General features: G+C 41.0%; 1 protein-coding gene across 1 annotated transcript in view; it reads right to left on the bottom strand.

Moving 5' to 3' along the window:
- Window positions 1–14,693, bottom strand: part of COL4A5 (collagen type IV alpha 5 chain) — a 153,734-nt gene that overhangs the window by 83,662 nt on the left and 55,379 nt on the right. Inside the window, exons 4-10 of the mRNA XM_087727340.1 lie at window positions 13,036–13,080; window positions 11,863–11,907; window positions 10,779–10,841; window positions 7,224–7,277; window positions 5,519–5,545; window positions 1,467–1,547; window positions 534–596 (exon numbers count right to left, since the gene is read on the bottom strand). Coding sequence (XP_087583466.1) covers window positions 534–596; window positions 1,467–1,547; window positions 5,519–5,545; window positions 7,224–7,277; window positions 10,779–10,841; window positions 11,863–11,907; window positions 13,036–13,080 — 378 coding nt within the window. The remainder of the gene's footprint in view (window positions 1–533; window positions 597–1,466; window positions 1,548–5,518; window positions 5,546–7,223; window positions 7,278–10,778; window positions 10,842–11,862; window positions 11,908–13,035; window positions 13,081–14,693) is intronic.

Here is a 14,693-nt window from a genome sequence, read left to right on the forward strand (position 1 = left end):
ATTCCTGCTTAAGCAGGGGGTTGGACTAGAAGTCCTCCAAGGTACCTTCCAACTCTGTTCTTCTATTCTAAATACTTCAAATCAGGGTCATAAGTACCCCCACTGGTAAGTACGTCAAAACTTTTAATGATCACTAAGTGACCAGTCATAAATTGAAAACTCCCTCTATATCTAAGCTCCTCTGGGGATGGGCATAGACCAGTGATGGCGAACTTTTCGGCACCGAGTGACCAAACTGGTAAGCACAGACACATGCGCACACCGGAGCACCAGAAATGGGAAGGCTGGTGGCCGGTGTACATATGTGTGCTGAAAACTAGAAGAGCAGTTGGTGATGGTGCGGGTGCCCACAGAGAGGGTTCTGTATGCCAGGTCTGGCATGTGTGCCATAGGTTTGCCATCACGGGCTTTTTACCCCAATCTTCAGAAAACTCCTTTCTCCCCAACACCCCCCCCAATTCATCCATTAACAGTCTCATCTGGTGCCAATTATTCCTCTCCCTAATTAAACAGAGATAATCAGAAAACTGTACCGTCAAACCTGGGGGTCCGGGAGGACCAACTGGACCATCTACACCAGAGGGACCTGCAGAGCCCTAGAAGAATAGGAGAAATCATTGGATGAGTGGCCTTTAGAATGCCCATCCATCCATCCATCCATCCATCCATCCATCCATCTATTGATCATCCTATCTATCAATCGATCTATTGATCTATCCATCTATCTATCATCTATCTATCTATCTATCTATCTATCTATCTATCTATCTATCTATCTATCTATCTATCTATCTATCTATCTACCTACCTACCTACCTACCTACCTACCTACCTACCTACCTATCTATCTATTGATCTATCCATTGATCTATCTATCTGTGTGTGTGAATGTGTGTGTGTGTGTGTGTGTGTGTGTGTGTTCCAGCATAACTCTGCAATACCTTGAGCAATTTCAACCAAACTTGGTACACAAATGACTTACTCTCTGGAAACAAATACTGTGGGAGTAAGAGGTTTGCCCTCAATCTTTCCCAGTTTTAGGCTCTTCTCCACTGAGTCCTTCTCATTAGGTGGCCAAAGTATTTGAGTTTCATCTTCAAATCTGACAAAACGTAATCCACCAGAGAAGGGAAAGGCCAACCCACCACTCCAGTATCTTTGCCATGGAAACCCCATGGAGAGTACCAAAACTAAGCTAGCACTTGTAGATTTCTTCTTGAAAACTTTTTCAAGTTTTTCTTCAGCCCACAGCAGGAGCCTCCTCATAGCTCCTTCAAGCTATTTTATATCAGCAGCCATGACTGCATCAAAAAACCTTTGATCTGAGAATTTTTCTGAGTTTTGACTTCCTAATCAAGCAGCACCACCTGTTAATATTTCACTATCATTAAAATATTCTGCATACCACCGAGATTCCTTACAAGAAAAATTCCACTGAAGCACATCAGATGTTTTAGCCAACTTACTGGAATTCCGGGTGGACCTGGAAATCCCGGATCACCTTTCTGTCCAGGGAGGGGAGAGGTAATAATATCTCCTTTTTCACCCTAAAATATAAAGATGGGATATGGATTAAAATAGTGATACTCATGATGAGCTTCAACAAGAAGACACATCAAAGCGCCCACTGAACCGTTCAAAATAAATCCTCCAATAACTTCTTCATTCAATCATTTCCTTGCAGTAATACATTCATAATATTCAGTGTTCCAATATTTGAGGGGAATGCCACACAGAAGAAGGGGTCAACCTATTTTCCAAAGCACCAGAAGGAGAGAGAAGAAACAATGCATGGAAACTGAACAAAAAGAGAAGCAACCTAGAACTAAGGAGAAATTTCCTGACAATAAGAACAATCAACCAATGGAAGAACTTGCCTTCGGGAGTTCTGGGTTCTCTAAATCAGGGGTCACCAACCTTGGCAACTTTAAGACTTCTGGACTTCAACTCCCAGAATTCCTCAACAATTCTGGCTGAGGAACTCTGGGAGTTGAAGTCCACAAGCCTTAAAGTTGCCAACGTTGGAGACCACTGCTCTAAATTATTTTAGCAGTGTGATAGATATCAGGATAATATCTTAATATAAATAGATATGAAGAATTGGAAAATTAGATTTTGAATGACTGTACTACTAAATATGTATAAAAATATGAATAGCAGTGAAATGTTAGAATTAAACAGTGGGTGATTAGGTAAATATATTTATATATATTAATCTAAACATGTATATTAATAGTAGAATTATATGGATTGAAGAACTGGAAAGAACATTAATAGAAGTACTTTAAATGTATAAATGATTGTAATTGGTACTAAAACTGAATACAGAGATATTGAATAATGGAAGAATGAAGGATGACATTTTGATTTAATTAAGGAAACATGAATAACAAAATAGGTAAAAAAACATGTCTTAGAATATTATAGCAATAGGAAGGGGAAAAAAGAGTTAAAATAGGGATAGAAAATAGAGGGGAATAATAGTAATTATATATTAATATGTTAAGATATACAAAAGGACAGAAAGAAGGTTTAGAAATTAAGGGTGATAGTAAAAGGCATGTATAAATAATATGAAATAATGGAAATGAAATGTAATATTTAGAAGTAATAAGATTATGTTTATGGGTATACTGAAATGCATGATACCCAGATACCACATCATTCATGCATTGATATGTAAAAAGAATATAAAAAATAGAAATTTGATTGAGAAAAAAATAATTTCTGGGTTCTCCGACACTGAAGACTTTGAAGGGAGTGGACAACCATTTGTCAAAAATGGTACCGTGTTTCCCCATTTGAGCCCTGAAATAAGCGCTTGGCCTTATTTTTGGGGAGGTCTTCTTATTTTTGGGGAGGTCTCATTATTTTTGAGATGCAGGAGGTCGAGTATGGTCACCTCATGGCTGCTGCTGTGTTGCAATATTTTCAGGGAGGGCTTATTTTCAGGGGAGGGCTTGTTTTAGCGCATGTGCTCAAAAGCCCAATTGGGCTTATTATCTGGGGAAGGCTGATTTTCGGGGAAACAGGATATTCCTTCTCCATCTTGAACCAGGTAAAGCTGCCAAGAAAATGAAGCTAAATGTTGAAAAATGACAATCGTCAGTATCTACAAGCAGTCCTTGACTGCTTGAACAGGGGGTTGGACTAGAAGACCTCCAAGGTCTCCTCCAACTCTGTTATTCTGTTATTTATAGTTATTCTTGCAACTAAACATCCCATAGACATTCTTTTGCTGCATAGAGTATCAATTTATGTTCATGTTAAATTTGTGGCATCAAGGAAAGGTAGAGAGATTGAGGAGAGAGGAGGAAATGGGGTTCTTGTGCTTTGAACAAAAATGACTTCATTCAGCTTGAAAATATTACCAGAATGCAATTATGTTTAATGAAATATACTTTCAGAAGTAGATAGTTGCTGTTTTTCTTATAAAATAAAATCCAACTAACAGCCATAGAAGCATTTAATTGACTGGGTTGGTCTTTTGTCTCCTGTTCAGGAAACCACTCAGATTCAATGCAGATACCACATCAAAGCCAGATCAGAGATTGGCAGGATGTTTGAACTGAAGAATGGAGAAGAATAAAAACAACTTAAAGTCGGGGTTACAAACCACCACTTATCTTAGCTAAGGTTCGACGTAATGTCTGAATATGCAAATTAAGGCATTAAACAATAACATAGACTCTACTTTTAGACTGGGGCAATATTAAGGAGTTGGAAACCCAACAAAGGAATAGAAAATGCATGAATATACATGTTCAGAAAATTAATGAGGGTACTGCAAGTTGCAAACTTGCTACTCTGTTTCCCCAAAAATAAGACATCATCTTATTTTCTTTTGACCTGCAAAAGAAGTGCTTGGCCTTATTTTTGGAGAGGTCTTATTACTTTTGAGGTGCAGGAGGCAGCGAGCGTGGTCACCTCATGGCTGTTGCTGTGTTGCAATATTTTTGGGGAGGGTTTATTTTTGGAGAGGGCCTATTTTAGCACATGCACTCAAAGCCCGATTGGGGGAAACATTGACTATTTGGGGGAAACAGGGTAACTACACACTACTTGTTAATGATGGAGCATTATCATTCCACTTGGACTTGGAGACCTGGACTTGGTGTCCAATGGGATGTTTGGCGAAAACTTTGTTAAGTGGGATGTCAGTTTTCTTAGTCACAGGAGGGCCAAAGAACATGTGTGAGTGTCATTGAGCAAGTTGTAGCTTCTCTGGCTTTTCACATTTTGGTGAAATCCCAGGAAGATTTTGGTTTTATTTTATTTAGAATATGAGCCCCAAGAGCCAAGGTGGCGCAGTGGTTAAATGCAGCACCGCAGGCTACTTCAGCTGACTGCAGTTCTGCAGTTCGGCTGTTCAAATCTCACCGGCTCAGGGTTGACTCAGCCTTCCATCCTTCCAAGGTGGGTAAAATGAGGACCTGGATTGTTGTTGGGGGCAATATGCTGACTCTGTAAACCGCTTAGAGAGGGCTGAAAGCCCTATGAAGCGGTATATAAGTCTAACTATTGCTATTGCTATTGCTAAGATGCCTGAAAAGTGATGCAAATATTTGCAACGGAAGTAAGAAAGACCCTTCACCTCTTTTAATAAAAAAAAGAAATATAAAATCCTGCAAGGAAAAATGTGCTGAAGATGGAACTTTTTAGAAAATAGAACAGAACGGAATGGAATGAAATAGAATAGAATAGAATAGAGTAAAGTAGAGTAGAGTAGAGTAGAGTAGAATAGAATAGAATAGAATTCTTTATTGGCCAAGTGGGGTTGGACACACAAGGAATTTGTCTGTGGTGCAGATGCTCTCAGTGTACATAAAAAGACAAGATACATTCGTCAAGAATCCTAAGACACAACACTTAATGATAGTCATAGGGTACAAATAAGCAATCAGGAAACAATCAATATCTATATAAATTGTAAGGATACAAGCAACAAAGTTACAGTCCTGAAGTCATAAATGGGAGGAGATGGGTGATTGGAATGATGAGAAGACTAATAGTTATAGTAATGCAGCCTTAGTGAATAGTTTGACAATGGTGAGGGAATTATATGTTTAGCAGAGAGATGGCTTTTGGGAGAAAACTGTCCTTGTGTCTAGTTGTTCTGGTGTGCAGTGCTCTATAGTGTCATTTTGAGGGTAGGAGTTGAAACAATTTATTTACAGGATGTGATGGCTCTATAGATATTTTCACAGCCCTCTTTTTTGACTCAGGCAGTGTACAGGTCCTCAATGGAAGGCAGGTTCGCAGTAATTGTTTTCTCTGCAGATTTAGTTTCTATTTCAGCACAATATTGGGAAAATCTGAGAAGCCCATATGCATCCCTTCTAGCATCCGTGCCAAAGCTGGCTTGTCAGGTTGGTTTTTTTTTAGAAATTTATTTACATCTGATAGCATCTCTTAGGAAAGAAACTTAGAAAAATCAATGGCAACTACCCAGGTACTAATAATTAGAGGAAGCAACATGCTCAAAGGACTGTTTTTACACTGTGGAGATCAAACTTACTTTCATTCCCGGAAAACCAGGTGGGCCCTGTAGAAAAAGGAGAGATAAAGAATTAAAAATAGGCTGTGGATTCTGTAGACTACATTCTGGTCTGGACTGAGAGATCTGGCCCTCGGTCTCCCTCGGCTTCCGTGTTTGATTAAAAGAAAGGATAGAAAATTATACTGGCTCAGACTATCTTTTCTAAATTCAGTGAAAATAGTGAAATGACTAAGGAATGGAGCAATATATAGGCAATTAAAGCTCAAATCAGTGTTTCTCAACTTCAGCAAATTTAAGATGTGTTGCCCCAAGGATGGTTTTATTTTAAAGGCAACTTGTCAAGAGTTTGTTGCATAAATTCAAATCCAGAAGCACACACAGATAACTGATGCAGCAGGATTCATTAACTTTTTTATGTACATAGGAATAGATGAATACCAATAGGAGTAAACACAAGGTAGGAGAGTTACAAGCCAACGCAAGCAGTTAGTTTCATTTCAGCAGACAAGCCCAGACAGATGGCTAGTTTACTTCTCACAACAGCAGACTGCTTAAGTTTCTGTTTCAATTCTCTGCACAGACTCAGGTCTGTTTAAGCTCCCATTGGCTGATCTTGTTGCTATGCCTATTCATTGGCTGACCTTGTTCCCATGTCTCCATTTAGTCCCCATTGGTTGTAATCTTCCAGTCCATGAATATTCAAACTCTGACACAACTGGAGTTTCTGATTTTTCTTTAAGATGTTTCACTTCTCATCCAAGACGCTTCTTCATTTCTAACTAACTTAGTACTGAAGAAGCTTCTTGGATGAGAAGTGAAAAGTCTTAAAAGAAATCAGAAAATCCAGTTGCCTTTAAAATAAAAAGCACCTTTGGGACAACCATGACCTGGATGGATGAGAATGTCCACAGACACTTTAACTTATGGGGACTTCAACTCCCAAAATTCCCCAATCAACATTTGGGAGCTGAAGTAGCTAAAATTGAGAAATACTGGTTTAGATGAACATTGAGGAATATGCTATTTTAAATATATATTTAGAGCTTAAAATTTGGGATCTTACTCTTCAGACCTACCAAATTTCTTGTATTTTTCAAACATCTGCAGAGACACCAATAATTAATAGAAAACTTTCCCCAAAGACACCACTCTAGCATCTCCTCGGTTGACCCATGCCCTCAAGTAAATATTTTGTCTTCTTTTTTAGTTTGAACCAGTTGATTAGGTTTTTTAAAAATAAATCTGGCTCTTTAATCATTTCTGCTGCCTTTTTAATGTTTGGGTTAATGTATTCTAAATCTTGGAACAGTTAACTTAGAAAGAAGTCTTATCATTTTCAAGAGGGATTCTTCCTAGCTGAAGGTGGAAATGGAATTCAGATTTAATTTTTTAAAAAATATCCTCAATCTCAGGGCCAGAAAACCTGTGACTCATTAGATGTTGCTGAATTACAATTTCCAGTATTCTTAGGTATGGCCCAGACATCTGTGATTAGCAGCATTTATGTCTGCCTTAGCACCTTCAAGAGCCGTGGACTTCAGCTCCCAGAATTCTCCAACCTGTGCATGTGTAACCAGAATTAATATTCTACCATTCTCCATTTGGCCCCTAAGCAGTTTCACAAGATTGAACTTGAAGAACATAGCATAACATACAGGGCTTCAAAAACTATTCAGAACCAAGTATACAGTAAGAGTGACAAGAAGATATTTCTTTTACTTACGGGAGGTCCAGCCAAACCTGGGAAACCTGTACTGCCTGGAAAACCACGTTCTCCCTAGAAAAGACAGAAGGAAAATTTTCATTGAAGGCCTTCAATGGCCCAGTTTGAATGTTTGCAAAATAGTGAATGAATGTCACAATTTAAAAGCAAAATGGTTCCCTACATATGGATGGATGGAAGACTATGCTCTATATTTATTACTAGTTGATAACAGGCGTTGCCTTTGTATTGATTTATAGGGGGGAAATGTCCAGACCAAACGTAATCTCTAATGTTGGATTTTCCCCCTTACCAGAGGGAGCCCCTTGTGGAGTACTGTGAAGCCATTAACATGGCAACTCCATTGCGCTGTACAGTAGAAGCCATTTTACGGCAGTACAGTAGATTTTACTGTACATTTTAAAACACAACAGACTGTATCTTAACAAAACACACACACTAAGAGGTATTAGGGGTGTCTTATCCCACAATATTTTTCTCCAGTGAGTACATCATTTGTGTACCAAGTTTGGATGAAATTGCTTGATGTGTTCCAAAGTTATGCTGGAACATACACACCAGGGATGGGTTCCTGTACCAGTTGGTACCAGTTTGCTGCATGCGTGCTTTGTGCAGTTGCACACTAAAAATTGTTCTGCACATGCGCAGAAACATGCCAGCAACGGCAGAAGAGACCGGGGAACCGGTTTGGGGGCATTGCCAGCCTGGGTCGATGAAAAGGTAGAGTTGACAGCTTTGCTTACAAAATGCATCTCATGAACATGCCAAGAGATCTCTACTGGCATTAGCATTGGAACAGAGAGAGGTAGGGGTTTTTTGCTCACTACTGAACTCTGGGAGTCGGCAACCTGCAATCATTTGAGACTTTCCCCAATTTTATCTTCCCTTTCCCTTTTCCCATTTCTCTCACTGCCACTCATTTTTTTTCTTGTAGCTCCTGTTGTTCCTAAAACCACTTGAGGAAGAAACTGGGTTAGTTTGCTCAGAAATGGGATACCATATTTTTTGGAGTATAAAACACACCTTTCCCCACCCCTAAAACTGGGTGAAAATTTAGGTACCACTTATAGACCGAATATGGGCATTTTTGGCCTCCCAAAACCTCCGCACATCACGCTTTTGTCCTCCTAGGCCCCCAGAAGCACTCTGCAGTGGTCCGCACAGCCTGTTTTTGGGCTCCCAAGCTCTCTGCGCATCACATGTTCACCCTTCCCCCAGAAGCTCTTTGCAGGCCAAAAACAGGCTTGTCTTTTGGCAGAAATAGGTTGTGCAGAATGCTTCTGGGGGCCTGAGAGGGGAAAAATATGATATGCGGAGGGCTTGGGAACGCAAAAACGAAACCATTTTTGGTGAAAACGGGCCATGCTTATAAATGGCAGCCCTCTGCTGTGGCACACATGCGCACACTGGCCAGCTGATTTTCGGCCTTCTGGAAGGCCAGGGGAGGCCGTTTTCGCCCTCCCCAGCCTTTAGGAAAACCTCTGGAGCCTGGGGAGAGCGAAAAATGGCCCAACAGCCCAACCAAAAGTTTGGGAACGAATTTCATTCACGTGCCAGAGTGGAGGGCTGCTGTGGCATCAAGTATCGCTCCATGTGCCACCTGTGGCATGTGTGCCATAGGTTTGCCATCACGGGGGTATAATTATGTCCTGCATTCTGGAGCACTTTTTTTTAAAAGTAACTGAATCTAAAGCATTGGCTATCCTTACCATACCTCAAAGCACTTGAGATAAATGACAAATTTTGCAGTTCAGCGTTCAACTTTCTCATGTACCCATGGATTATTTTCACTTTCCTGCTGTATTTGGACAGCAAAATCAAGGATGGAGAACATTCCTTCAGTCGCTGCTCCTATGATTAGCCTCATCAGAAGATTTGAGCTAAAAGGTCAAGCTGACATCTACTCCCCTTATTTATTCAATGCTGTTAGAGCATCTCGGCAATTGCTAAATGAAAAGAAGAGTCGAGGTATAACCTTCGAATTTAACTCCAAGGAAACATAGCCAGAATTGTCGGTTCACCCCACTTTTCCCAGTTTTTTTTCCCAGAAGAGAGTTGAAAACCAAAGTAGCCATCATTGCAGACCAATCTCTTCATCTATACATTTATTCCATTGTTAGCTTGGAAATTATTACAATTCTCAGGTACTTAACCACTGAATTTCAGCAGTGCATCTTTGGAGATTGAAAGACCCTAAAAAGAGAGGTTGATTGACCACACTTGACCTGCTGACTGCAAGTTGCCAATCGCTCCATTAAGTGCCTGTTCTAGGCAGAATTTCTTGTCTCCTCTAAAGCCTTCACTTTGCAAACAAAAAGAGTTTAGAGTTGGATCCATTGCAGTAGTGCAATCTCTGTCGTTGTTTTTAGATGCAAAGTCATGTCCAACCCATCGCGATCCCATGGACAACATTCCTCCAGGCCTTCCTGTCCTCTACCATCCTCTGGAGTCCATTTAAGTGCACACCTACTGCTTCAGTGACTCCATCCAGCCATCTCTTTCTCTGTCATCCCCTTCTTCTTTTGCCCTCAATCGTTCCCACCATTAGGCTCTTTTCCCGTGATTCCTTCCTTCTATATTACAACAATCCAGTGGCCAAAGTATTTGAATTTCCTCTTCAGGATCTTGCCTTCTAAAGAGCAGTCAGGGTTGATCTCCTCTAGGACTGACCAGTTACTCTGTAATTAGCAGAGTATTTCGGACACTGGTTGGTCACTCTGCCTATTCCGCATGACTTAAAGGAATGCTGCCCTTGATGTGGTCAGATCAGCCCCATTAATTGGCAGCTGCATTGGCAAGATAAGTTGGCCACCGCCTTCTTCTCAGCCTAACCCTGGCATTTCCTGGTGGTCTCCCAGCCCTGCTTAAATCCAACCCTGTTTAAACTGTTTCCAAATCAAGCCTGCTGCTCTAATTTATCCTGTTTGTGTAAACTGAGACTTTCTGGCTGAAAATGTCCTCATGGTGTTATTTTACAAATCAGCCAGTCCCAGCAGCCAAACATTTGGGGCAACTAATGTTAGCATATGTGCAAAATTCCAAATATACAAATTAATCCTCTTTTACTATGATCATAGAGCCACAATAGCGAACCCATGGCAGACATGGCACATGTGGCATGCGGAGCCCTCTCTGCGGGCACGCGAGCCGTCGCCCAGCTCAGCGCCACCATGCATGTGTGTGTGCCTCCCACCAGCCAGCTAATTTTTGGGTCTCTGCTGTGCATGTGGGGGATGTGCATGTGTGCATGGGGAGCGTGGGGTGGCACAGTGTGCCCCCGTACCACATTTCTGGTCCCAGGAGGATTCAGGGAGGCCTGCTAAACCCAAAATGGGGTGAAGGGGGTCGCGTGTGCATGAGCAGGGTGGCAGTGGCGCACAGGAGATTTTGCATGTGCATTGCATTATGGGTGTGGGCATGCCCGCACGCAGTGTCACAAGCATGCGTGTGAACGCTTTTGGCACATGTGGAGAAAAAGATTAGCCATCACTGCCATAGAGTAATTTTCCCACATTAGTTAGGAAAGTTGTATGCTTCCAAAGGAGCCAATCCCACCTTCGTTCCATTGCATCCTGGGATACCTTGGAGTCCGGGAGGCCCATCCTGGCCTGGTAGTCCCTGCATATGGACAGAAGAACATCAGAGGTTGATTGGATTATAATGATGGTTAGTTGCTTGTTTTTCTTTGTTTTTTATTTTTTTAACTTTTTTATTTTTTCATTTTCATAAGGTATAACCACATAGCCAACATCGTATTGTATTATTAAATGTTCACATCAATTCATCTTACCATCAACTCCCAAAAACAATTATTGGCTCTTCTGCTCTCCATACACCATATTTGTACCTTATCCATCACTTTCTTCTCCCTCTCTCCTCCCCCTCTGTACCTCCTTTCTTCCCTCTTGTCCTTCTCTTCTCTACTTTCCCTTCCTCTCTCCTTCTCCTCTCTCCCTTTTTCACTCCTCCTTTCTCTCCTCCTCTTCCCTTCCCCCTTGCCCTTTCTCCTATCTCTCTCTTCTTCCCTTGCCTCTCTCCTCTGTTTCACACTCTTCATTTCATTTACTTGGGTGTATTTCAGCCTCTGAGCAAGCTCCGTTTTATGTTGATGGTATTTATAGTTCCTTTTCAGTGTACATATTTAATTTTAACATATATCTTCCTCCTTTTTTTTTTAAGGAATAGAACAAAAAAGTATACATATAAAGCAGTGGTGGGATTCAAATAATTTAACAACCGGTTCTCTGTCCTAATGACCAGCTGGGTAGGCAGGGCTAGGTGGTCATGTGACTGAGTGGGTGTGGCCAATTCAACATCACTCAGGTTGATGGGCGCTTCGCCTTAGCTGTTGCAATGTAATAAGTGTTAACCGGAGAGGCAGTTTCTGTAGGCAGGGCAATAAAGATTAGACTAGAAAGAACACCAGAATGTCTCCTTCCTGCCTTCCTTACAGGATTAGCCCTGTAAAGTGGGAAAAAGCAAAAGGAGATTTCTTCCAACAACTGAACTGCTTAGAAAGTTAACAATCGGTTCTCCCAAAGAGGTGCAAACTGGCTGAATTCCACCACTGATATATAGTCACAATGGTTGCTTGTTTTACAGTCATTCAGCTACTATGATTATAATTCAATTTACTTACAGGAAGCCCTGGTGTTCCCGGAAAACCTGGTAACCCTGGAGGACCCTAAGATGAAAAAAAAATCACAGCTCAAGTTAGATACTATCCAATATTTAGAGGAAAACAGCATTTTATCTTAGATCCTTTTGCTGGTCTGAGAGCAGATGAGAATATTTCTGGTTCAGGGTTGAACTGTGGGGTTCTTAGTGCTCTCTGAGCTTGGTGATTTTCTTGCAGATGTTTTCATTACCCAACTAGGTAACATCATCAGGGCTAGAAAGCAGTGGGGTTTCTGAAGGAGGAGGAACGGGAGGAGGACGACTGTGGGATCCTTGGTGCTCTCTAAACTTGCAGTCATTTTTTTGCAGACATTTCAATACCCAACTAGGGAACATCATCAGTGCTAGAAGAGAGCGAGGTTTGCTTATAAGTTTTTACTATGTATGTATGTACAGTGTAAACCTACCATCCTGGGCCCAATGGTTGGGAAGCCAGGCTCTGCCTGTCACAAGCTAGGACAAAGGGTGAGTGATGGAGGAGCGACACCTCCTTAAAAAACCTTGGTCTAGCTGGCCCCAGCTGGGAGGACCTCGTAAGGGCCCCTTTCCAGGGGTTACACGAGAATGGTTTTGAAGGCGGAAGAGGGCTCTACGCCCCAACGGCAGATCAAGCGGCAGAAACATCTTCTAGGAGAAGGGAAACTCTGATTGCAAACCTCCACTGTTTTGTGGCTTTATCCACTACTGGAAAAGGCTTCAGGAGTCAACCTCGAGGCAAAATCCAGAGCCGGAGTCCCGGAAGCAGTTCATAACTGTGTTCAACCACGTTCTGGTAACTCCTGCAATGCAGCTGGAACCAATCGTATCGGCTCTGCCGTTCCATTGGACTATTTCAGCGACGTGGAGAGGGGGGATCTGCTGCTTGGGTAACAATCTGTCTATCCTCCATATTATTCTACCCAGGCCTCGTGCTTTGGAGAGGACACTCCAGCTTTGATCTCTTTCCAGAGCACGATACATCGTCTTTTGAGACTGAAGGATGCCAATGTACAGTATGTTTGTGTGTGTGTGTGTATGTATGTATGTATCTATGCATGCATGTAATATGTTTGAATGTCGCTATCAAAAGTAACCCTTGGTGACTCATTTCTACTTTCTGCTTTATACCAGAATTTTTCTTTAAAAAATCACTTACTCGGATGCCTTTGGGTCCTGTAGGCCCTGGAAATCCACTATCACCCTGCAAAAAGGAGAAGACAAAGCATGACCAAAGCCATCAATGGCAGGAACAGATCCCTTGATAGAAAAGCAAACCTCCATGCAACATCTTCAACAAAGAAGGGCTTGCTCTGCCTACCCCTCACCTGAACATGAGAACATAAGCAGTGCTCTGTTGTGTCAGATGTCTGGCACACTGAGTCCAGCAGTATGTTTTCACAGTGGCAACCCAACTACCCAAGGAAGCCCACTCGTCTTCTGGATATGAGTGGATGTGCCTTCAGGTTTTGACTCTTGGCAACTGACTGGACAGATCCCTGCAAGTTTCTCGACAAGATTTCAGACATACTACAGCTTAACCCTGCTGAGGTCTGAGGGTTGAAAGGAAGGGACTGTCTCATGGCCACCAAGTTGGCTTCATGCCTATGGGTGAGACAAGAACTCACATCTCCCTGTTTCTAGACTGGCACCATTTTTTTTTAAATAAATAATTTCTATTAAATGTTTTGATCTTTAAAAACAATAGGAAAGACACAGCAAAGAAAAAAACACAATAAGACAAAACAAAACACAGAACATAGATAACAATATACAGTAATTTTACAGCTTTCTCTATCGGCTTTCCTTCTTAGCTTTTATAATTCTCCCTTCTGCATTGCCTTCCTCTCACTATAACCTTGTCCTTTAATGTAACAAACATAATATTAACACTTATAATAGTATTCATTATTTATATCTCCATATATTTGTATTCTCTATTTTCTGCCTTAGCTTCTGTTTTCTAGCCACTTGTACATTTTATTCCATACTTTATAGAAGTCCGATTCTTCTCTTTCTTTTAGTTCTATTGTCATCTTATCCATTTCTGCACATTCAAGTATTTTCCTGATTATAGTTTCATCTGAGGGTGTATTGATTTTTTCCCCAGTTTTGTTGGAAGGCAATCCTGGCTGCAGTGAGTATGTGTATGATTATGTATTGAGATTGTTTGTTCATTTTTTTTGATCCAGTAGTCCTAATAAGAATGCTTCTGGTTTGAGTTCTATTTTTCGCTCAGTAATTTCTTCTAACCACTTCCAAATTTTGCACCAGTACTTCCTTGTGATGGGGCACGTCCACCACATGTGATAGAATGTTACAGGATTGTGGTCGCATCTCCAACAATTAGGGGATAAATTTGGGTACATTTTGGCCAATCTCGCTGGAGGCAAATGCCATCTATAAAACATTTTATAGAGATTTTCTTTGTAAGCTACTGCCGTCGTAAATTTATAATTTCTTTCCCACAATTTATTCCATTTTTCTAACTCTATATTATGGCCAAAATTTCTTCCCCAGCTAATCATTGTCTCCTTTACCGTCTCTTCCTCCATTTTATATTTTAAAAGAAAATTATATAATCTAGTGATCATTTTTCCTCCTGTTCCTAGTAATATTTTATCTAATTCCATTTGTGGCTTGTATATTCCGTATTGTTCCCGATCTTTTTAAATCTTGTTTTAATTTGTAGGTAGGGCCACCATTCCATATTTATTCCCTGTGCTTTCAGATCTTGTACCTGATTTTAGTTCTCCTTTTTCATCTAAGAGGTCTGCATATCTTACCATTTTACTAAGGGTCTATAGTATATGGATA

The sequence above is a fragment of the Thamnophis sirtalis genome, unplaced genomic scaffold (genome assembly GCF_051295495.1).
Source record: "Thamnophis sirtalis isolate CommonGarterSnake01/CBP01778 unplaced genomic scaffold, rThaSir2_p1.2 scaffold_13, whole genome shotgun sequence".
Classification (NCBI taxonomy): domain Eukaryota; kingdom Metazoa; phylum Chordata; class Lepidosauria; order Squamata; family Natricidae; genus Thamnophis; species Thamnophis sirtalis.